The sequence below is a fragment of the Rattus rattus genome, chromosome 6 (genome assembly GCF_011064425.1).
Source record: "Rattus rattus isolate New Zealand chromosome 6, Rrattus_CSIRO_v1, whole genome shotgun sequence".
NCBI lineage: Eukaryota > Metazoa > Chordata > Mammalia > Rodentia > Muridae > Rattus > Rattus rattus.
The window spans coordinates 55,822,986-55,847,619 of NC_046159.1; the positions used below are offsets into that span (position 1 = coordinate 55,822,986).

The window sequence follows — 24,634 nt, forward strand, 5'->3', positions numbered from 1 at the left end:
CATGCTCACTCTATTGTTGAAATTGTCAGCTTGATAGATGGGCAAGAGAGAGGAAGCTGGCTATTTCAAACAGCTGGCGCCAAGCGAATGTCCTGGCATGCATGTGTGTACTGCTCACTGTGAAGTTCGGTAGTCGTGTGTTTCTTTCTAAAATAACAACCTTTTCTTTCTTTGCTTCCCCTCTAACCGCACTTTCCTGAGAGTTGCTGATGGGTCTTGGCAGGCTTTTATATTCTCAGTAGGAGGACTGGGAAAGGCATTGGAAAGCTCACATACATCGGAGGCATGCTTAGTACCTTCTGGATTTCGTGTCTGGTGGCTTTCATCCTAAGGTGTGGTTGAAAAGTGTCTTCTTTGAAGGTGTTCTTTGGTTGCAGTTTCCCCCTTACTTCCCAGGAAGATGGTCTGTCAATCAAGCACAGTTCAGAAATGTTACTCTGGATACTCACTCATTGCTTTCGTTTTGAGGATCCTGGAGGTGTTGGGAGTTGGCAGGTAGCTAAGACTCATACCTGTGGTCATCTTTGCGTGGGAGGAGAGAGCCTCTTTATACAGGAGAACTTCACGTCTCTGAGATAAAAAACAAAGACGATTTAACCCCTGCCAGGCCCTGGGGTTGTTGCTGAGCTCCAGGTCCTCTGAAGTTACCGCCTGTCTGAGCCTGTAGCTTCAAGGTTACATCCTAGTAGCATCTGGTAACAGGAAGGTCATCCAGTCCATGTTGCTGCATTTGAGGGACTGCAGAGAGGGAAGAGGTGACCGCTCATTCACACAGGGTGGCGATGATGATGCTAAAGCAGAAGGCAGGCCTTCCAGCACGTCCAGTGTGGCTGTGGCCACAGCCTTGATAAATTCCCAGGCTCCTTCGTCTTTCCAGTCAAACCCGGACGGCCTTGCTACAGAACAAGCTGTGATTTAGCCTAAGCTAATTTGTGTGGAAAGTTGTTTTATTGGTTCCTTTAAAAGGTATCCTTGTCTATACAAATGACGCCCACAAAAAACATAAATCGAGAGGAAGAAAAAAGAAACCCCACCCTTGTCTTTCAAGTTTGCCCCAAACTCAGGCGCATTGTGGTCTCCTTTCAGTTCTGTTAAGAAGGTGCTCTGTTGGGAGGTGGGGTAGGTAAGGCCGGGGAGAGGAGTGAGGATGAGGCCCAGGTAAAGTCTGGAGACTCTCTGACTTTGGTCTACACTTAAGGCAAACCTTGTGCGTCCATGCGTGTGCGTGAATGTGGTATAACGTCCCAGTTCTCTGAGGTAGCAGAGGAACCTGCCTGACACATTTGCCTGGTTTGGTCCTGAATCTTCTTAGCTAAGGGATAAGTGAGTTAGGACAGAAAGATGAGGAAAGTTGTAGGGAAGTGGGAAGGGAAGAGAGCACTTGGTAGAGTCTGTTTGAAGCTTCTGCTTGGCTAAGAGTAAGAATTCACTACAGTTGACTTAGACTTAACATCTCTCTCTCTCTGTCCCTGTCTATCTATCCAATGAACCAAGCTGACAGCCTGAATATATGTTACTATCTGTCTGATTAACTAGACGTCAAGCCTGAATGTAAATGACTTTGGGTAGGACCTCATTCCCACCCACCCCCACCCTCAAATCTCAACCAAAACTGTTAACTTTTTTTCAATAAAGACATCCTATCATCTTGTGTTTCCTTGAGCTAGACATTTACCTTATCAACTGCAATTCTGTTGTGTGGCCCTCAGGAATCTTCTCTGGCCTCATTTAAATTCCTTAGGAACCATTTGAAAATGGTGGCATCGAGACCCACTAAAACGGGACACATTTGAACATATATACGCATGCACACATACGCATGCACACACACACACACACATGCACACGATTGTTTACTTACTTTCTTCTTTTTTTAAGTTTATTTATTTTATGTATGTGTGCCTGGGGAGGCCAGAGTACAGTGTCGGATCCCCTGGAACTGGGGTTACAGATGGTTGTAAGCGATAAGCAGCCTCCTGGGTGCTGGAAACCAAGCCCACATCATCTGCAAGAGCAAGTGTTCTTTTTCTCTGAGCCATTTCTACAGCCCTTTGTGATTACTGTAAAGACAAAGAAAAGACACTGTCCCTTGGTGAGTTGGCACACACACTTGTGTCCACCATGCCTTATGTATGACACTCTGCTCATGTGTATATCTTGTTTCTCTAGGCATTTCTCACTTCACCCTTGTGCTCCAGCCAGTCTTACAGTATCTGGGTGCGAAGAGATGGCCCTTTGGTTAAGAGAACTTACTCTCCAGAGAACCTGGGTTTAACTCCTAGCACCTATGCGGAGGCTCAGAACTGTGTGTAACTCCAGTTCTAGTGGATCTGGTGCCGCCTTCTGGCCTCTGAGGGCACTGTAACTATGCACATGGGTTACACATATACATATGTAGGCAAAGCACCCATTCCCATATAGAATAAATTAGAGAAAAAATTTTTTAGAGATTAAAAAAAAATCTGTAATAAACCCTGTGCTGGCTAATTTTTATGGCAACTTGACACAAACTAGAGTCGTTTCGAAAGAAGGAGCCTCAAGTAAGAAAATACCCCCACCAGATTGTGAGGAAGCTAGTGGCGCATTTTCTTAATTGATGTTTGATGTGGGAGGCCCCAGTTCACTGTTGGCTGCGGAGCCCGTGAACTGGTCCTGCGGCTATCAGAAAGCAGGCTGAGCAAGCCACGAGGAGCAAGTCAGTAAGCAGCGCTCCTCCATGGCCTCTGATCAGCTCCTGCCTCCAAGTTCCTGTCCTGACATCTGCCTGTCAGTGACATCTGCCTGTCAGTGATGGGCTGTGACCTTAGAACTGTAAGCTGAAATAAACTTTTTCCTCCCCAAGTTGGCAATAGAAATCCTAAGATAAGCCCCAACTCCTCTTCATAGACTGGCTGGTCCTGAAGTTGAAGCCATGTGTTGAAGCCATGAATCTCTGTTTTTGTAAGTCAGGTCCCTAAAAGTCTAGGGGAACTCCTCAGGCTGCTGAGAGTGACAGAAGAGAGCTGTACCTCCTGCCTCTGTCCCCCAAACTGCTAGCAATAAGGATTCTCAGACCTGGCAGAGCTCTTTCTGGGTCTGAGAGTCACTTAACAAACGGCGGACACTTAATGATGATGTCACTATGTACTATACTGTGCTCCAGAAGGAGTAACTGAAGTGGGTGATGCCTGGGATTCAGGGCTGCTCTCTGGGAGCATTTGCACATGGCTTGTGGAAGAAATGGACGGCAATCCCAGACATGTACTCTGGATACATCTCCCTGGAGTCCAGCTGGGCCTTGAGTAGGTTCAAATGGAGAGAACGGCAAGCCTAAGGCTGCAGCCTAGGACTGGGCATGTTGGAGGAAGAGGAGCATTTGGTGAGGTTAGGGTGTTGGGGAAACACATTAAGAAAGTGAAAGCAATTCAGCAAAGTGATTTCTTCTTTTGCAAAATGCCAGAACCCAAATGAAACCAGGTAACATTCACCAAAAGTAGCCCTGTCTCTTATCCCTAAAGTAGGTGGTGACTGTGCCATCTCATTGGTGGGAGCTGACCTCATAATCTGGTTAATTGACAAAAAGGGAAGGGTGGGGGATATTCAGGAATATGGACCCTTGTCTGGCTGAGCCCCTTTGATTAAAAAAACAAAAGCAAAACTGGTTCTCAGAAGGGTATCGGTAGGTGAGCTTGTAGAGCTCAGCAAGCAGAGGTCACGTGAGACCTTGTGGGCTTTGGTTAGGGGACAGGAAAAGGGTTAGCAGGTCAGGCATTGAGCCTTGCTTTTCTGAGAAAACTGCCTGCTCGTCCTCCAGAGTTGCCTGCCTGCTGCAGAGGTTCCTGAGGGGTGGGATGCAAGAGGTGTCCCTGCTCGTTCACTTACTAGACCAGTGTGAGGAAGGTTCTGGAAGGTGTCTATTGATTTGAGCTGACCCGGAGCCCTGGGTGGTTTTCTTCCACTTCCTTTGTGGGGTTCCCCTATTCTGCCTGACCCTGAGGTGGCTTCCACCCATAGACTCATGAGAGATGGGCCCTGCAGATGTGTGGAGGGTGGGCTGCTATCCAGCTTCTTTGTCTCTCTTACCCCTCTTCCTTGCCCCTTGATCTCCCCCCGCCCCCCATTTTATGGCCTGACCTCCCTGAGTCTCTGTTCCTCTTACTCCTGCCCAGGTCCTGACCCATGTTCTGAAAAGGGGACAGCTCTCTTAAAGGCAGTGGCACCCAGAGAGTTGGGACATTCTATATGCCAGTGGGTCTCATGCAGCCCTGGTAAGGAGAAAGTGTCACCCTTTCAAGCTCGCTCTCCCTTATTATTTATTTAGTGGTGGTGGAAGAAAACCCAGGATCTGACAATTCTGGGGAAGCACTGTTCTACAAAAACATATTCCTGGTGTCTTGGAATTCACTCTTGACTGTTTAGAACTGTTTAAAGGTTTTCTTGAGTCAGTATGTGGATAACAGTTTTTTATTTATTTACAATTTATTTCCTCTTAGGTATACATATGAGTGCTTACCTGTGTGTATGTGCCTAGTGTCTGTGGAGGTCAGAAAAGGGTGTCAAATCCCCTGGAACTAGACCTAAGGGCAGTTGTGAGCCACCATGTGGGTGCTCAGAACTGAACCTGGGTCCTCTGCAAGAGTAGTAAATGCTCTTAACTGCTGAGCTGTCTCGTCAGCCTCTCTTTTATTTTAAAACAAAAAATACATAACCCAGAACGTTGCCTCCTAACCGTTTGCTTAGTTCAGTGCATCAGAGAACCCTGACATCCATCTCAGAACTCTGCCTTGTAAAACTGAAACCCCTTAGCCGTTAAACACCAGTTCCCCACTTCCCCCTACACTACCCCTGACAACTGCCCTCCTACTTTCTTCTCTTTCTTTTTAAAAATATTAACCAAAAGTTTTACTTCCTAAGTGACTGTCCCCTTCATAGCCTCCTCCTTTTTAAGTGATTGGCTGCTTCTGAGAGCTTCTGTGGGAAGCACTGACCCCAGGTTCAGAATATTTTTGCATCTGGTTTTCTGGCAAGCCCAACAGAGTGTCTGTTTACCCTGGTATATAGGGTTTCCTTTTATATTACCTTTTTCCAGTAAAGGAGAAATAACTTAAGGAAAAAAAATTAAAAGAAAATCGGAAGATGGTTCAGCATTTAAGAGCACTGACTGCTCTTCCAGAGGACTGGGTATTAATTCTAGGCACCCATCAGGGTGGTTCACAGTTCATATGGGGGAGGTCCCCATGCTCTTTCTGGCCTTTGTAAGCACCAGGCACACAGGTGGTGCAGACATACAAGCAGTCAAGATAAACACAGAGAATAAAGAACAAAAAGGCACAAGCGGTGTTGGATGTGACTGTGCTGAGTCAAGTGGTGGGGAGGTCCCCAAGGTTGATGTGTTGGGTCTCCAATGCTATCAGAAAATGACTAAGATAAGGAACATAATGGGGAAACCAGTCCACAATGGTTTGAGCCTGTGGTGAGGCAGGACATCATGGTGGGAGTGGGTGGTAGGCCACGGTCAGCCTACCTCATGGTGGCCAGGAAGCAAAAAGCAGGGAGTGATAAAGGGACTGGGGCCCCAGTGTCTCCTTGAGTGGTGTGCACTAATGCCCTGACTTCCATAGAACTAGGGGTAACTTCTTCAGGGTTCTTCTATCTTTCAGTGACTAGGTGTTCAGGATAAGACCTTCTGGAGACATTTACGAGCCAAACCACAGCTGTGGGGAAGGTCCTGAGAAAGCACTGGAGCAGCTGCTCTGGGTGTTAGAAACTGCAGGACCAGGAGGTGTCCCTGTTGATGCCCTGTAGGGACCAGGATGGTAAAGCTAGTTTGTCTTCTAACTCCTTTAAATATTACTCCAAACTTAATCCTAAAGAGCTATTTTTCCTATCCCCAAAACCTCCTCTAGAGGGATGGTGATACCCACTTAAGTTGAGGTGCCTGAGACCTGGCGCCTCCCAGCAGAGTGTAGCTGGGTGTGAAGTCCAATAGGACTCCACAGCTGGTGCCTGGAGTGCTTGGCCCTTCCTTCAACAAGTTAGAAAAAAAAAAAAAAATCAGCCAGCTTTAAGAAATGCATTTAAAAGTGTACATTTAAAGGTGGGACTAGTCAGGTGGTCGTTGATGCCATCTTCTGCAGGTTCTGGGAGCCCAGCAGTCTGTGGGCAGCACAGGCAGGGTGGGAAGTCCTTAGCATAGCTTTTGAATGTTGGACCCAGTACAAAGTAGTGGGATAATGCCATTGCTTCCTGGTCTGAGCTGTGCTGAAGCCATTGTTTTCTAGGCATATGGTGACATCATGTGAGGTTTCCTGATCTGTCACCTGGGGTTCTAATAGGACTATTGGGGACACAGCTGTGCACCTCACAGTTTACTGTTTTAACAGAATCATTGTATAATAATGAATATTTATTTCTGTGGTGGTGTTTATTATAGTACTGGTTGTGTAGGAAGCATTACTGCAAGCCATCTAGAGCTCAGCCTTGAAGATTCACCTCCCAGCCTTGAGATGCTGAGTGTGACAGGAAATGCAAACCCAAATGAATACAACTTAGGCAGGTTTCTGTGTTGGAGTTGGAAATGAATGCATGGTCACTAGGATCTGCTCCTTGGTGCTTAGATTTTGGCTGTGGTGTCTCTTGGCTCACTCTTAGGGTAGCAAGATACTATGGCAACCTGACGCTTCCCCCCGGCCCCCAATTCCAGTTTGTGTGGGCATAATCCACAACACCTATTCTGATTGGATCCGCTTGAGGGACATGTGACAGTCCAAGCTCATCTCTGTGACCTGGGTGCACAAGACTTTTGTTTGTTGGCCAGTACTGTGTCTGTATGTGTCCTCAGGGCACCGTGTTCTGGAGCCTCCCTGCTCCTGTTACAAACCCATAGTTGGAGAAGTGGCTTAAAATAATGAGAATGTCTTCCCTCAGTGCTGGAAGTCACCAAAGTTGTCTGAGTGGCTGTGTTGTGAGGCCACTTCCCACTTGCAAACTACCAGCTTCTTGTCGTGTCCTTGGGAGGGGGGTTGTGGGGGGATGGGGACCAGGCAGCTCTGAGAGGCCTCTGTAAATGGCATTGAGCCTTTCTGGAGGTTCTGTGCCCACAGCCTAATCACTCCCCAGTACTGCTGCTGTCTTGGGAGCTAGAATTTCAATGTGGGAGCTGGAGAGACATTGACATCATCCTAGGCAGGTCCACTCAGGAGAGTTAGGTGCTGTTACAGGAAGAAGTAGATGGAGGTCAAGGACATCCCCTTCCTAGTGATGGTCAGGTGTGTCTTTCCTCTGTCTGTCTACTGGGTTGTTGGTGGGGAGAGGTGTTGCAAGGACGCTGTTGTCACCAGGGGACTTTGGAAGGGACATGGCAGGAGCCTTTGAAGAGGCGGCATGACTACCTGACAGACACTGAACCCAGTGTCTGCAGCTGTGAGCTTTCACCTGACCAACTTTGGGACTGGTTCTGAATACACTTGGGAAGCTGTGCGGCACCCAAGGCTTCCGGTTCACTCCATAGAGTTGCTACAGTTTGCTTTACACATAAAGGCTCTGGTGTTAAGAAAACCCCTCACTTGAGTGTCCTGTGACCCCTTGAGGAGGCGGACAGACCATAGTGCTTAGATTCCAGGTAGGGAAGGGCAGCAGACATTCACTCAGTTCAGGAGTTGACAGTACACCAGCTGCTCATAGACAGAAATAGTGTACAAAAAGGAAAACCACAGACCCCAGCACAAAACCCCTCACCACGGTGTGTGAGAGAGTTAAATCCAGAGAAATGTCAGGTGAGATTCAGCGAGAGGGTGAATCCCATGAATGCAAAGTCGTCTCCATACTAAAACAAAACAAAACCTCAGTGTTTATGTTAGCAGCAGAAGGAAGCCATGTGACTGCCTCAGTTGAGGACACTAATTGTCACAGATGGCAGTCCTGCCATTTTTTTCAAGAGCACAGAATTCCTCAGCCATACCTTGCCCGACCAGCTAGCCTACTGGAAGTTGCAGGCTTCTCCTTTCTGGTCCATGCTAACCCTAACCCTGAGTCCTCCTTTCTCCACTCTGCATTTTCCTGCTCACCTCCTAGTGAGGCAGGAGCTCCACAGAGGCAGAGGCTTGTGTGTGTTGAATGCCTCTCAACGTTACAGGTGATCTAGCAAACAGTCACATGGCTTGGACCTTCAGTGTCCCTCCAGGGCCCATGGGCTTCAGGCCTGGGAGTCAGCAGAACATTTAGAAGTGGGGCTTAGAGAAACGAAGTTGTCTTTGGAAATGTGTCCTTGAGGGGTTGCTGGGACTCCAGCCTTACCGTCTCCTCTTGTGAGCAGCTTCTTGGTCTCCACACACTGATGCCAAAAGGAACCAACGAATAGGCTGGAACTTATGTTCTGTAGCTGTAGCTGGTGTCCTTATAGCTGGTGTCCTTATAGCTGGTCCTATAGAGCAGTCATTTATACTGTTTCCCTAGTCTCCTTTGATGGGTGTGGATTTTCTAGACTGCCCACCCCTCTTGTGTGTGTGTGTGTGTGTGTGTGTGTGTGTGTGTGTGTGGTGTGAAGCATAACCTCCTTGAGAAATATCTTCAGCTATTACTGAAGAAAGTCCACCTTTTGCATGGTGACAGACTGAGAGACTCTTCCTCAGCTTTGTTCTCCCCCCTTGGCTTCCGAAGTGCTCTGTCCTCAGAGGACGCCCTGAGCCAACCACACATACCTTTCCCTGGGATTCCATCTCTCCTCACTGGTGGCTGAGGCTGGGTTAGCGTTCAGCTTCCTGCAGCAGCTTAGTCGGTACCTGTGTTGCACCACTGTGTTCTCTACCAGCGAGAGACGCCATGGCTGGCTTTTAACCGTGACAGACTCTAGTATGCCTGTGCTGTGTTGGAGATAGGGCTAGGTGAGGCCGAGGAATGAATGCTGGCATTCTGCTCAATGGCTGTTCAACTTGGGCAGACTGATCTCAGAGTACCGCATGCCTGTCTACTCTCCACCTCAGGGTCCCAGGCTGTGACGGGCAGGGCAAGTCTCTGCCATCACCCTGTCATATTGGTGGCATTCATTCAGAGGCCACCCGGGAACTGAGACCCGTGAATACCCACCTACCTGGCATTCCCAGTGTCTGTTGTGTGCTGACATTTGTCTGCACTTCACCTTGACCTGGGACTCTTGCTGTGCTATTATGGAGCCAAGGCAGTGACACCCAGTGGCTTCCCCATCATGTTTCCAGCTGTCCTGACTTACCTGCTGCTGGGTTCATCTGCCTCTCTCCTTCCTGTGGTCGTGAGACCAGTCTGAGTGCTTAGGGACCGGGTATCACTCTACTTAGTGGTCTCCAGGTGCTGGTGAAGCCATGTGAGGACGAAGGATAACATCTGAGTGAGTGCTCTTCAGTCCATTCTGGATCAGATCCAGTATTTGCTCCTTAGGCATAAACCCTTTTCCTGCTGATGAAAAGTTACATTGGTAACTCACAGGTTGAAAATATACATAGAAAATTCCAAAAATAAACCACTCAATTAATAGGTTTTAAATAACTTTGATTACGGTCTTGTTATAACTTGTATTTTATTATGTTACCACTCTTAATCTCTTCCTGGGCCTAACGTGTAAACTAAAATTCACTATGGTGTGTGTGGAGGTATACAGAGAGGCTGCAGTGGTTTCAGGGGTCCTCTGGGGTCTTGGGCCTGCCCCTTGAGGAGAGAAGGCCTCGTGTAGTCCCATGGAGAGATCTCGATGGTGGCTGTTGAATATGAGGCTGTGTCCAGGTGCCCAGTGTCTGGCTTGATTTGCTTAGTGGGGGCTGTGTGCAGTGACTCAAGCCCTTCGATTGCAGAGCTCTGATCTGGAAGACCTTGGCTCGGCTTCTTTCCTTCTCTGTTTTTATTTTAGGTTGATGTGTGAGGTTCCTCACCTCTGCTCTGTGTTTCAGTCCTACAGATTCCCAGGTAGAAGCCTCTGCTCTCGCTTCTGTGTCTTGAGACATGGTTCCAGGGAGTGATCTTTCCTCTTTTCACTGCAGGTCATCCACACGGCCAGAGGTAGCCAGCATAGAGCCGTTGGGCTCTAGTGAACAGCAGTGCTCCCAGAAGGCAGTGGTGCAGGCCCGCCTGACCCAGCCAGCCCGCCTGACCAGCATCATCTTTGCAGAAGACATCAGTAAGTGTTTTATGGGGAATCTTGGTGGGGTTGTGAGACAGGGACCCCCTTGAGACCTGGGGTCTAGAAAGCATCTTTCTGGTCTTTCCTCACTGAGACTGACCTAAACTCATAAATTAATATTTGTTACCTTACGTGCTCTTAACTGGTGTCAAATCAAAATGAAAAATATTAACCTAGTATAGGAAACCATGTCTTTTTTCCCCATATTTGATTAAATATATTGTAGATGTAGAGTACAGTTTTCCTCAAGATCCATGGTGGATTGGTTCCAGGGTCCCCTGGGATGCTATGCTCCTGGGACCAGTCCCTCAAGTGGTGTGGTGCAATGCTGTCTTAGAACTGTCTCCTGTACTCCTAAACAACACACAATGCTTCGTGTGTCGCCGTGCTCCGCAGTTCGTCAGACTGTGTGGTTGATGAGTGGTGATGCAATGTGAATACTTAGTATAGAGGATTTCTCCTAAGTGTGTGGTTGCTGGAGTGTGTGGTTGTGACTCCACAGATACAGAACCTAGAAAGCATGTGACCTTCTGTTATGCTCCCTGCACTGTGGTGTGAGATTTCCATTTTACTGTGGTTAGTATTAGGATTTTTTCAGCAGTGTAGAGGTTGAACCCAGGGCCTTGTGTGTATGGAAGTCCTGGCTCACTGAGCTACACATGTTCAGCCTCTGCTAGAATTATTACTTTAAAAATACTTTATCTTATTTGTGTGTACATGTATGTTCTGTGTGCATGCCATGGAGGTCAGAAGTAGGCGTTCGATCCCTGGAGCTGGACTTACAGGTAGGTAGTTGTTAGATAGGCCATATCGAAATCATCTCTTTAACCCTACATTTTAAATGTTGAACACTGTGCCTTTTTTTTTGAGATAGGAGTCTTACTGTAGTCCTGTAATAGGCCTACTGTGTAGGCCAGTAGACCAGGCTGGCTTTGAACTCACAGAGATCCACTTGTCTCTGCTTCCCAAGTGCTGGGATCAAAGATGTGTGTCCAGCCTGCTGAGTACTGGTTTTAACAGGAGGCTATCACACAGACGTTCCTTTGTGTTAAACATTCAGAGTGTTCAGTTTTAGTTCAGTGTTAGGAGCACTAGTTTTATGCACAGAACGACTTGGGCTTATTTCCTACCTAGCATAGGTTCCCAGTTTTGCTGGGTCATAGCATATAGATTTTATTGCTTTTTAAATTATATTTTGATTATGTGTAGGATGTGTGTTTGTGTGGGTATATGCATGTCAGTGCTCATGGATGTGAGAATCTTCAGATCCCCCTGGAACTGGAGTTGCAGGTGGTTGGGGACATGGTTGTGTCCTTAGGAAGAATATGCTGTGCTACAAATGGCTCAGACCTCTATCCAGACCATGCATTTTGTTTTGAGGTGGGTTCAGTCTGCCCCTGAACTACTAGACCCAAGCAGTCCTCCTGCCGCAGCCCCCTGATGGTATAGCTGGGACTATGGGTGTGTACCATTGAGCACAACAACGTAAGAATTTTTAAGGCTCTTGATATGTGGGCTAATACAGATAGAAGAAGTGTTTCTGTCTGGTGCCTGGAGAATGGTCAGAATAACTAGTGTTATACACGGTTGTCCTCATTCTAGAGGGTTCTCCAGGTGATGCTGTTATCTGTCTTATTTATGAGGAAGTAAAAAGCTTGTGCATATATCCATGCATCCCTCTGGTGATATAATGCGTAGTCTCACAGAAGGTTGATAGAAGTAAAGCAGGGAGGTCAAATGACTGCACAAACCAGGAGACTTGAGTTCCATCCCCAGAACTCAAGTAAAGGAGGAAGGAGAGAACTGGCTCCACAGAGTCGTCCCCCTGTGTCCACGTGTGTGCTGTGCTATGCAGCCCCTCTGCCTATCACCCACACAATAATAAGTAAATAAAAATTGTCAGGAAAGCCAAAGAAACGCCAAAAGAACAAGTACAAGGAGCAAGCAGCAGTGTGAGTCCTGACCTGCCCGCAGGCAGAGGCACAGTCAGCCATTGTGCTTCCCGATTCCCTTCACGTGGGGTCAAAGCCTGAGCACAGCGTCGTTTTCCTGGAGGAATTTCTTCCCACAAAGCTTTGAATGTTGGTTCACAAAGAGACATGGGAAAGCCAGAATCCTCCTGTCTGGGCGGCTATGTTAGCTACCAGAATATGCTGCTTACCCCTGGGGTGAATTGGGTTCCTGTCGTGGTGTTGGGTTCTTGGTTACCGTAGTCAACACCACTGAAGTTGGGATGGTGGCCGGGCACCACTCTCAGTACTGTTCTTCTTTGTCCCTGCAGCTACAGGCCAGGTGCTGCGCTGCGACGCCATTGTTGATCTCATCCACGGCATTCAGATTGTCTCTACCACCCGTGAGCTCTATCTTGAGGACTCTCCTCTGGAGCTGAAGATCCAGGCTCTGGACTCAGAAGGTGACTGCACCCAATCTCTGCCCTTTGGCAGGCTCCCATCTTGGCCATAGCCTTGGTTGCTGTGCCTTCTCTTGATTAGCTGCTCTTCCAGTCAGAAAGGGAAAGCCACTGCCAAGGGAGCAATGGAGCGGGTAGAAGCCATCTCTGAGGTGGCTGTGTCCCCTGGTGCCATCAGGCCTCACCCCGCCTCATGTTCACAGGCCTGATAACCGGCCTGTGTGTACAGGTCTTAGCTGCCTCTGGGAGTAGGTATAGTACCCATGCAAGTTAGTTTCTCCTGGGTACCACTGTCTCGGGAGCTGACATCTGGGCAGTGGTAGAAGAGGAAGCGCTGCCCACAGAGGTAATGACCATACTGGGCAACAGGAACCTTTCTCTCCGCTCTGTTTCTAGGCTGTTTTTTATTTCCTAAGCACTCCAGACCTCTAAACAGGTGTATAGATGAGGGCACCTGTAGGCTGCTGCCTCAGTGTATTGGGTGTCACTTCTTGACTTGCATGGAGAGTGACTGGCTCTATATAGGATTCTTGTGTGTGGCCTTGTCTGGTGGTCGGCAGAATGTCTGGAGACTGACTTCTTGGAAGGAGCAAGAGGAGTTTGTGGTTCAGCTTGTTATAGTCGTGTCAAAACACCTGGGACAAACAAGTTGAGAACAGGACATTCTTATTTTCATGTGTATTTTTAGAAGTTCTAGCCATGTCTTTGGGCCCATGCTTGGCAAAGCATCATGGTGGGCACTTCAGTACTGGAAACTGCTCACCTTATAGCAGCCAGGAAACTAAGAGGTGGGAGGAGTGGGCTCTGGATAATCCTCTTCAAGCCCTTGTCCCTGTTGATATAACTTCTACTAGGCCCTAATTGCTCAGAAGTATACCACTTCCCAGGAGCTCAATACCACGGCTGTTAACTAAGCCTTCAGTGCATGGTTGTCTGATACGTGCCCCAGAACCTTGGGCTGTGGGAATGCATCTCGTGAATAAACAAGGCATGTGCATGGAATAAACAGCCCGGGTCGGAAAATCCAGAATCTGAAACGTGTTCAGTCTTAGGCTTTTTGAAACAATTGGAAGAGTCTATAAATATCCCCAGATCTGAAAACTACAAAATCAGAATCACCTCCAGTCCCAAACATCTTCAGGTCATTACTGTTTATAAAGCATGGAGACAGTAGAGCTGGGAAGAAGACCCTGGGGACAGCTGAGGTGGGTGTGCAGGGTGCAGGGTGACAACTGTTGCGGAAGACATGGTACCGAGGCGAGTAGTGAGGATCGTGGGTTTACCAGCCATGGGTGTACACTGGGGAAGGGTGGGGCAGAGGCAGAATCTGAGCTGTAACCTGGCTCTGGGTGTCCTGCTTTGGATCAGAAATAGTCCATCTTGTTCTGCTGTGGGCTGCATAGTGAATGTGACAAGCTTCTCTGAGTGTATGTCTTTGTCACATCTTTTTACCTGGGACCTGATTGCTCCAAGAAGCCACAGGTGATGCAGCAGTGAGTGGATGAGTCCTGATAAAACTTTATTTATAAAAGCAAGAAGGGGGCTGGAGAGATGGCTCAGTGGTTAAGAGCCCTGGCTGCTCTTCCAGAGGTCCTGAGTTCAATTCCCAGCAACCACATGGTGGCTCACAGCCATCTGTAATGAGATCTGGTGCCCTCTTCTGACCTGCATGATGTACATGCAGGCTACATTGTATACATAATAAATAAATAAATCTCAAAAAAAAAAAAAAAAAAAAGAAAAAAGGGCCATACTTTCTCTAGGAATTAATAGTCTTCTAACCCCTGCTCTGTCTCTGCTTGAAGGTATTTAAAGATTTTTTTTTCTACTGAAACTTTTATGCATTAATTCGCCTTGTTTTAATTTTTTTAGATTTACTTATGCGCATATGAGTGTTTGCATACATGTATGTGCACCACATGTGTGGAATACTCACAGAGTCCAGAACCGGACTTCTGATCACCTGGAACTGGAGTTACAGTCATGAGCCTCCATGTCGGGGTTAGGAACAAAACTTGGTTCCCTGCAAGAGCAGCAAGTCCTCTAACCACCCAGCCCTCTCTCCAGACCTGACTCCCCTTTTTGAAGAGTGGGTTTTGGCTTAATGCACCAAGTAGTGCCGTCACCCATGTCACTGTCTAATTTTAGAGCCTTCTCACCAGTGCAGGAGGAAACCCAAACCTGTGGATGCTTACAGCCAGCTGACCGTTACCCAGCCCCGGCGCCCCCTCCCACAGCCAGTTTTCTGTCTGCATTCCTTGCTCTGGACTTTTCCTGGAAGTGTGGTTATACGGCACAGCCACAGTCTTCTGACTGCCACCTTTCACTCCCACTAAGCCTGGTGCTTCCAGTTTGTCCTTTTTAATGTCAGCAGTGTTCCACTGTGCGGACAAACAACTGTTTCTCCAGCCTTCAGCTGATGGAATTTGGGGTTTCCACTTTGCAGAACTTCTCTGTAAACGTATTTTAGGTTCTCTCGAACCTAGGCACAGATGAGTGGGACTGGAGAGATGGCTTAGTGGTTAACAGCCCTGGCTGCTCTTGCAGAAGACCCAGATTTGATTATCAGTACTCACAAAGCAGCCCACGACCATCTCTGAGTCCAAATCCAGAGAGTCTAACACCCCTTTTCTGGCCGCCGTGGCACACTAGGCCCACAGTCGTACACACAAATGAATGTTTAAGAAGCAGCTGAGTGATGTGCTTTCTGACTGGCTTTCCTCAGGCAGACACACTGACCTTTGTTGTCTGTTTTGGTCCAAGTCTCTTCTGTGAGTGAACCCGACCCTTGTAAGCTTTGAGGACTTCACTGTCTGAGGAGGTATCTCTTCTAGATCCCTGGCGTTACTCAGCACTAGTTCTGCACCTTAACAGATGTTGTGTGGGAACCTGTGGGTGCTAGGCCACGAGCAGGTTGGGTAATGCCCATTGTGCAGACAAGGAAGCTGTGGTAACTTCCCTGGGGTGACATGGCCGTAGGGGGCAGAGTGTGCTGCGTGGCTCTGACTTGCTCCCACTGCAGTACCTTTCCGGCTGTTGGCTGCTCTTTGCACTTTGCATGGGCCATCTGCCTGCTGTGATCTCGATGTGGTTTGCCTGCCTGAAACTCTGTCGTCAGAGTCTCACACTGTGTGCACAGAAAGTGATGGCCCCTTTAAGAGCTAATTCAGTCCTAAGGACCAAAGGCGTTCTTGCTGGATTAGCCTAGTTATCATTGTTTTGTTCAATTTATACCTGGGCAGCTCAGCCATTTGCCTGCTTGTGTCTTAGTTAGGGTTTCCATGACTGAGAAGAGACACCATGACCAACTGGGGCTGGCTTACTGGTTCAGAGGTTCAGTCCATTATCATCATGGCAGGAAGCTTGGCAGTGTCCAGGCAAACATGGCACTGGAGAAGGAGCTGATTGTTCATCTTGACGAAACTGCAGCCAGGAGAGGACTGACTTCCAGGAAGAGGAAGGTCTCAAAGCCCACCCCCACAGTGACATACTTCCTCCATGAAGGCCACACCTACTCCAAAAGGCCACACCTCCTAGTAGTGCCGTTCCCTTTCCTGGGCGGAGCATAGTCAAACCCTACATTCTGCATTCTCACCACATTTATAACCAAGCAGGTTGTTTGTTGTCAATCAGGCTCATTCGTAGCCCAGGCTGACTTCTACCTAACTGTGCGTAGCTGAGGATGACCTTCAGCTTTAGCTCTCCTTCCTTTTGCCTCTTGCCTCCAGGGTGTTGTATCACATCTGGTTTTCTGTGGTTCTGGGATTCGAACCAAGAACTTCATACTTGCCAGTCAAGTACTGTATGAGCTTCCTGATAATGCATCTTGGCATGAGGTCTTCACTAGATGTGGCAACCTAATCTTGCACATCATCCTCTTGGTACCTTATCATTCTACTATGAGTAAATACCGGAGGCAATCAGCTTTGAAAGAAGAAAGGTTTCCTTTGGCTCATGGGTTCAGAAGTTTCATGGTCGTTTGACCCTATTGCTTTCCAGTATCCCATGCAATGACGTTCCTCCACTCTCAATGGTGCCACAGGCTAATGACCAAGTCTTTGGGATGTCACACTCTGTCTTAGAGGTGTTCTATTTTTGTAAATGAAAGTGGACTAGGACAGGTCCTTAAATGTTCTCCTCCAGCAGCCCTTTCTTCCCCTGCAGTTTTCCTGTCGCCTCGGTGTATAAGAACCTAAAGCAGGCATCAAGTCAGATTCTTACTCAGAGTAAATCATGCATTTATTTTAAAACAATGCTTTGGTTTCCATATAATTTTACTATTTATTATCGATGAAAGCAAATTTGCATACCAACAAGATGGGTGTGCTTGCTCACAGAAAGCGTTAAATCCCAGCTGGGTCTTTGATCTGTGGGACTCAGAGTGTCCGCAGTACTTTTCAGAGCTGATGAATACTTTGATTTTTGAGGTCTCCATGCTGAGAATGCTGCTTTTCATAAATACATAGTGCAAGATGGGAGAAATGCATCTCAGGATGTTTTTGAATTCCCAAGCCAAAACTTACAAACCGATTTCCTGTGCAACAGCAGTGTTTTGTGGCGAGGGAGAGATTGAGGCTGGGTCTTATAGCTCAGGCTGGCTGCAAATTCACTCTGGCTGAGGATGTCTTGTATCTCTGTTCTTCTGCCTCTACTGCACCGATGCTGGTACCCTCTTGGAACAGTTTTTAAAGTAAAAAATTAATAACACTATAACCTCAAAGATAATTTGGTATGTGCTGAGGAGTGGCAGGAAAATATGGAAAGTCCTTGTTCTTCTTCTTTTTTTTTTTTTTTTTTTAAAGATTTATTTATTTACTATGTTTAAGTACACTGTAGCTGTCTTCAGATGCACCAGAAGAGGGCATCAGATACCATTACAGATGGTTGTGAATCACCGTGTGGTTGCTGGAATTTGAACTCAGGACCTCTGGAAGAGCAGTCAGTGCTCTTAACCACTGAGCCATCTCTCCAGCCCGTCCTTGTTCTTCTTAAATAAATGATTATGATACTTTTAAAAGCAGGAACCTTTGTACGTAAAGTAAAAAAGCTGCATTTATAACACGTGGTGGTCTGAGATCTGGCCCCGACGTGGTTGCCCATGCCTTTAATCCCATCCTCAGGGAGCAGAGGCAGGTGGGTTTCTGTGAGTTGAACACGAGCTTGGTCTATACAGTGAGACCCTGTTTCAGTCAAGACAAAACAGAACAAAAGCTCACCAAAGTCCACATGCTGCATGTTCAGAACTAAGACTGTAGTAAAGCTGTGCGGCTCGAATGTGACATTACACATTTAAGTTTTCACAACTTTCCGCTCGCTGCCCCCGTGTAGAAATATTTCACTGTTGTATTTTTTGTGGACCCCACAGTCAGTCATGGTGACATCCCACAGTTTAAGAGCTGGGAATGTTGTTAGCAGTGTGTTTCCAGAATTGTTTCCCATCCCTCAGGCACCACGTGCATCAGTGAGCTGTAACTGAGAATGCTCCGGGTGCTCAGAGACTCCCTGTGTTTGTGCTGCACGTCTGGGATGGAGGGCCTGGGCCCACTTTCTGCTGTCAGAAGCCTGCATCCTCCGGGCCTTCCTGCTCAGGCGTTCCTCCTCCCTCGCTTTTCGGCCATGGCCTCGGTGTCCAGGACTTGTTTGCTTTGTTAGACTTAGCTCTTGGCTTTATTCTTCCTGCTGCTTCTGGACTTTGGAGCCTGTGAACATTGGACACGTGTTTGTTCATTTGAGTTGCATGTTTTTCTGTGGCCCTCCTGGGACTAGGACAGAAGTGATTTGTCCTCTGGAGTCTGTGTTCCTGGGTCTCCTGGTTTGTATCCCTTGGTTGTGAGGCAGTGGGGTCAAGGGCTCTGTGGTTATACACAGTGGGTGCTCATAGCTACTTCTCAAGTGGAGAAGCAAGGCTTGGGCCTGGTCTGCTCCCCACCCCAGCACGTCACTCTTGGGCATGCTTTTGTGGTGCTGCTTTCCTCACTCTCCCTTCTTGGAGGGCTCTGGGCAAGGGAGCTGTAATATGGCTTCCTGTGGTTTATTTTGTCAGGAGTAATTAATCTCCACCCTGCCCATGGCATAGTTTTATACAGGGCTGTGTGCTCAGAAGGATCCAGGCTTGGCTTCATGCTCAACTCCCACTCTCTGGAAGACCATAATTGTGGACTCGGTGGGACAGTGGAGTGTGTTCTGGTGACATGGAGCCTTAGCAGTTCAGGGTGCTGCATCCTTGCCACTTTCATGCAATGGAATGGCTTCTCTGCCACCTTTCCCTGGCTCCTGGTTTCATGGCTCCTCCCATTTCCCTTTCTCAGTCTTAACCATTCCCTCCCTTTACCTGTGGGAGTCTAGGTAGGGAGAGTTAGGGCATATGCAGGGTAGTGCCATCCATTTAGAAAGGAGAGATGTGACTTGAGTTCTCTAGAGCCCAGCCCAGACGGGATACAGGGTGCAATGGTCAGCAGAGAAAGCGGTAGTTGGCTGTGCCTAGCTGTTTGGTCCTGAGTTGCAGGGTAGGGTTTCCAGGCCCCTCTGAGCATCTGTTGTCACTCTGGTTTAGCTCACATCCTTGGGGAGCATACCCTCAGCTGGTTCTATACCTATCTGCATATGCAGAGAGCCTGGAAAATCCCAATCAGTTTCCCAAGCATATCCTTCTGAATACATGCAACTTTAAGAATCCCTCTTCTGACTTTTAGAGTCATCACATCTCTCCTCTTCCTCTTGTGAGTGTGGGCAACCATGGGGTGAGAAAAGGGGCTAACACCTGAGCCCAGAAGCCATAGATGCAGACACAGACATTCTATAGGACAGGCTCCTTGTGTGCCTCCCCTACCGTCCTTGTAAGGCCTTCTTGCTCACTGGGAACAGTTTCTTTCTTAAAATTTATTTTGTCTTATGTTTATGTGTATGTGTGGGTTTGTCCATGAGAGTGCAGGTGTCCTTAAAGGTCAGGACCTGTGAGTTACCTGGGAACCAACTCAGTTCCTTGGTACACATGGCTTCAACCACTGAGCTGTCTCTACAGCCTGCTAGGGATGCTTTCTCGTGAACGGATCCAATAGATCCATAGGGTGGTGAAGTTTTGTTCCTATTTTATAGTAGAAAGAAGGGGTCTGGACTGAGGCGAGAGGAGTTCTCAGAGTGTTCTTAGATATGTAAATAGGCACAGGCAAGGTAGACTGCCCACTGGGTTATCATATTGAATGACTGGTATTGATTGTACAACCTCAGGGGTACAGGATATCCTCTTGTCTTGATCAGCATCCTGCAGGGTCAGCTTGCTTGGCTTCACCATGAGGGAGCTAGAAATGGGCTGGGCTGGGCTATGGGGCTCATCCTGTGGTAAAAGGAGACTCCTGTAGCCCCAGCTGTGTCACAGAGAAAGGGGCTAGGCTGTGAGGTGGCGTGCAGCTCATCCCCCTGTGAAGAGACACCACAACCATAGCAACTTTTATAAAGAGAAAAAATTATTGGGGCTGCTTACAACTGTAAGGTGTTTAGATTCTTATCATCATGGATCATGATGGGAAGCATCGTAGAGTACAGGCAGATATGGTACTGGAGACGGGCTGAGAGATCTATATCTGGATTGGCAGGCAGCAAGAAGAGAAGTGAGCCACTAGGCCTGACTTGAACTTCTGAAACCTCACTTTCCCCGACAAGGCCACACCAACAGTGCTGCTCCCCATGAGTCTGAGGGCCATTTTCATCCAGACTACCACACTCCCTTTCCTCTAATCTCCCCCGAGAAGTAAAGACAAAGTTCACCTTTCTCTGGACATTTTGCTAAGTATGGTTTATTTGGTCTTTAAAACCAGATATTTAAAACAAAACAAAACAAACAAAAAAACCAAAGATTTAGTGGTATAGTCTTTATTTATGTGTATGTATGTGCCTGTATGAGTTTATGTGCTGTATCACCTGCATGCAGATGCCCATAGAATTCAGGGGGTGTCAGAACCCCTGGAATTAGAGCCACCCTATGTGGATGCTAGGAACCAAACCTGGGTTTCTTGAAAGAGCAGATTCTTGACCTTTGAGGCATCTCTCTAGCCTCTGATTTGGGCTTTGAGATCTTGGATAGAGAAGGTGAGATTTCGGTGTGGTTGGACTAGCAAGATCCTACTGTTTGATTTGGGTCTGAAATGTCTCTTATAGGCTCATGTTGAAGATTGCAGGTGCAGGAGCAGATGCAGTTGCAGGTACAGGAGTAGGTACAGGTACAATTGCAGGTACAGTTGCAGGTGCAGTAGCAGGTGCAGGTACAGTTGCAGGTGCAGGAGCAGTTGCAGGTGCAGTAGCAGATGCAGGAGCAGTTGCAGGTGCAGTAGCAGGTACAGGAGTAGGTGCAAGTACAATTGCAAGTATAGTTGCAGGTGTAGGTGCAGATACAGTTGCAGGTACAGTTGCGGTACAGGTACAGTAGCAGGTGCAGTAGCAGGTACAGGTACAGTTGCAGGTGCAGTAGTAGATGCAGGTACAGTAGCAGGTGCAGGTACAGTAGCAGGTGCAGGAGCAGTTGCAGGTACAGTAGCAGGTACAGTAGCAGGTACAGTAGCGGGTGCAGGTGCAGGAGCAGGTGCAGTAGCAGGTGCAGTAGCAGGTGCAGGTACAGTCACAGGTACAGTTGCAGGTGCAGATACAGTTGCAGGTGCAGTAACAGGTGCAAGTACAGTTGCAGGTGCAGTAGCAGGTGCAGTAGCAGGTGCAGGTACAGTTGCAGGTGCAGGAGCAGGTGCAGGTACAGTTGTAGGTACAGTTGCAGGAGTAAAAGCAGCAGTGTTCAGAGATGTGGCCTGGGGAAGGGAGGAGCTCGTGAAGGATCTGACTTTGTCAGTGGGTTGATGGCTTCATAATTGACAGGCTTGAGGTAATGCACACTCAGGATATGGACCAGGCTGAACAGGCCCTTGGGAGCATGATCTTATGGATAATACTTTGTCTCCATTTCCTCCCTCTGTCCCTGAGTCCTGATTCCAGTATGGTGAGAAGTTTTGCCCTGCCCTCCCTCTGTGGTTCCTGCTGGTGAGAAGTACTTCCATCCTCCTGCGCCTTGAAGGGAGGCATTCTCTCTTCAGGAGATGTCAAGGAGGAGGATTAATGGCTTAGTTCTCAGTTGCCTCTGAAGGTGTCTATACTTACAGAGGGTTCAAGGTTAAGTGGGGAGGGACAGGCCTAATTTCAAATCTCGGCCCAGCCTTTTATGGTAAGTAGCAAATATCATATTCCTTTGAGCCTTAGTTTCCCCTTTCTGAAATGGAGGTCCTGGTGTGCACCTTGCAGGGGTGTGGTGATGAGCACTGTCACTGTGTGTAGTGAAAGTTGCCATCTCCCTGCTCTAAGACCCTAGGGGACAAACTTATGTGGTTTCCTCTCTGAATTCTTTTATAGGGAATACCTTCAGCACCCTGGCAGGCCTGGTCTTTGACTGGACAATTGTGAAGGATACAGAGGCCAATGGATTCTCAGACTCCCACAATGCACTACGGTAAGAGGCTCTGGGACAAGGCCTGGCTAACTTTGAACGGAAGCAGGAAATTGGAGGTCCTTAGGCTTCCTCTTGTCACTAAAGAGGCCAGGGCACCACCTGGAATGCCTGGTGCTCACAGTGACTGATTGGGGAAGAGAGTTTAATGCCTCCCAAGCATATGAACAACTGACAGCCTCTGTGGCTCATCATGGTATATTCTGTGAGAAGTTAGGACATCTGACTGGACAGAGAAGACACAGAACTCTAGAAGGTGATCTTGGGGTACAAGGGACATGTGGGCGGCCCTATAGGACAGTACTTCCTTTGTGAGTAAGTTAAAGTGTGGGAGCAGGGTTGGGAGGCAAGTCCTGGCTAAGAGGACAAGCCAGCAGTAGAAACAGTTCTTAGGATAGGCTGGGTCCCCAGCATAGAGTACAGACAGACTTGGGGAGGGGCCTTCAGAGCATCTGGACTCATTACACCCTCCCCGGCTGCCATCTGGCCTGTCCACCCCAGACTCTTCTACTTTCTGGCTAGGGAAACTGAGGTTTGGAAAGAGTGGGCTTGCTGGTAAGTGACAGAGTTGGCATTCACTCAGATCTCTATAGATCTGCCTTATCCAGCATGGGAGCTGTTGAGCCTGTGCTGAATCAAATGTATGTTTGACAGAATGAAAAGTTCCTTCTGGGTCTGCAGGGTGGCTTAGTGGGCAACGGAGCTTATCAAGGTGATTTATTTTATATATCTGGGTGTTGTAAGACACACACACACACACACACACACACACACACGAGTGTGCACGTGTGCGCACTGGAGGTGGAGTGTTAAATAAATGCAATTTTTTTTTAAATTTCTTTCCTGACTCATGCTTCTTACACTGCTGTCTTTTGGCTGGAGTGGCGGCGGAGCAATTCAATTTAAAACCTACAGAACAGACCAGTGCAATGCAGAAAATGTTTCCCTAAATTACTTGAGGGCCTTTGCCAGCATGATGTCCTGTCGCCTCTGATTATTCTACTGAGCTTTCACTACCGTTAGGATATTTTTCTTGAGTATCTACAATAAAGTTATCAAGAATAGGAAACTGGGGCTGGAGAGGTGTCTCAGCAGATAAGAGCATTGGCTGCCCTATCAGAGGATCCAGGTTTGGTTCCCAGCACTCACACAGCTGCCCGTAGCTCCAGTTCCAGGGATCTCTTCTGACCTCCACAGGCTCTACGTGCACGTGGTGCAGATACACATGCAGGCAAGGCACACATACAAAAAAAAATTTTTTTTTAAATCAGGAAATTTACCTACATGCATGCTATCTTCAGACCTTACAGAAGCCACCCAGGATCACACACTGCGTGCTGTCACTTGTCTTTTTTGTCTGTCAGCCTGGGAAAGTCCCTTGTCTTTCTCTGACTTTTGGAGTCTTGACATTTATGAACATGACAGTCCACACGGTATGTGTAGGATACTAGACAGGACCGCAGTATTGTGCACACTTGCCGTGCTCTGTCACTGAACTGCTGGATGATAAACCACAGCCTAGGGTGGTGCTGGGTTATCCTGTGTCCTGCTGGTTGTTCCTTCTTGTGCAGAGCAGGGGCTTATTGTGAACTGCAGGTTGAAAGAGGAACGAAGCAGGAGCCCCATAAGCTAACCTTACGTGTCAGCAATAGACGGGTTCACCATGTGTGACTTATTTGCTATGGTGATCAGCATTACTGATGCTCTTTGAGTTGGGGCCTTGGGCTTGCCTTTTAATGTGCCTTTTCCTGTGGACCCAGCTGATGGTCTCAGATTCCAGAGCATGTCACCACCCATGGGTGTTGATAGAGTGCCCATTCTCTGATCAGGAAGACATGTTCCTGAGTATTGCCAAGCAGTATGATTCATGGCGTCAGCATCCCTTATTCTGGGGTCCAGCCCGCAGTAGGTATATCCTAGTGATGGTGGATGCCACCCTGGGTTCTGGTAAATTCCATGTTTAGGTCTCCTGATGTGTTTCCCTTTCAGAATCCTCACCTTCTTGGAGTCTACATATATCCCGCCTTCCTACATCTCAGAGATGGAGAAGGCAGCCAAACAGGGCGACACCATCCTGGTGTCTGGGATGAAGACTGGAAGCTCCAAGCTCAAGGCTAGAATTCAGGAGGCTGTCTACAAGGTGGGCCTGGGTTCCACTGTGCTGTCCCACAGTAGGATAAGGATAACAGTGGATTGCAGATGGGGATTTAGGGTGTCGTGACTTCTATAGCTTTCTGTTTATTCGATTTGTGTGAGCCACGATGTAGGGATGGGGTTGGGGCTTCAGAAGTCAGTGTCTCGTGGGTCACAACATCTGCTCCTCAGTCTTGAAGGAGTTACCTCATCTTCAGAAAGTAGTCCTCATCCTGATGCAGGTACACACCTATTGTCTGAGACTCAATCCTGGCCCCAACTGACTCCCATGCTATCGCCCTGTGCTCTAGCTGGGGCCTGAAACTGGCTCAGTAGCCAGTCGTGGATGGCTGCATCTCCCCACCTCTCTCCAGTTAGTAAAAGGCTTTTCCCGTCAGCCTTGCTTGGCAGCATCGGCCCAGAGTCCAGACCTATTAGGCTATAGGGGTGCTGAAGCCAATTTATGGATTTTGAAAATGACCAT

General features: G+C 47.9%; 1 protein-coding gene across 1 annotated transcript in view; it reads left to right on the forward strand.

Moving 5' to 3' along the window:
* Positions 1–24,634, forward strand: part of Nup210 (nucleoporin 210) — a 94,412-nt gene that overhangs the window by 1,495 nt on the left and 68,283 nt on the right. The window contains exons 2-5 of the mRNA XM_032907225.1: positions 9,987–10,123; positions 12,408–12,539; positions 21,924–22,020; positions 24,007–24,157. Of these exons, the coding sequence (XP_032763116.1) occupies positions 9,987–10,123; positions 12,408–12,539; positions 21,924–22,020; positions 24,007–24,157 (517 nt within the window). The remainder of the gene's footprint in view (positions 1–9,986; positions 10,124–12,407; positions 12,540–21,923; positions 22,021–24,006; positions 24,158–24,634) is intronic.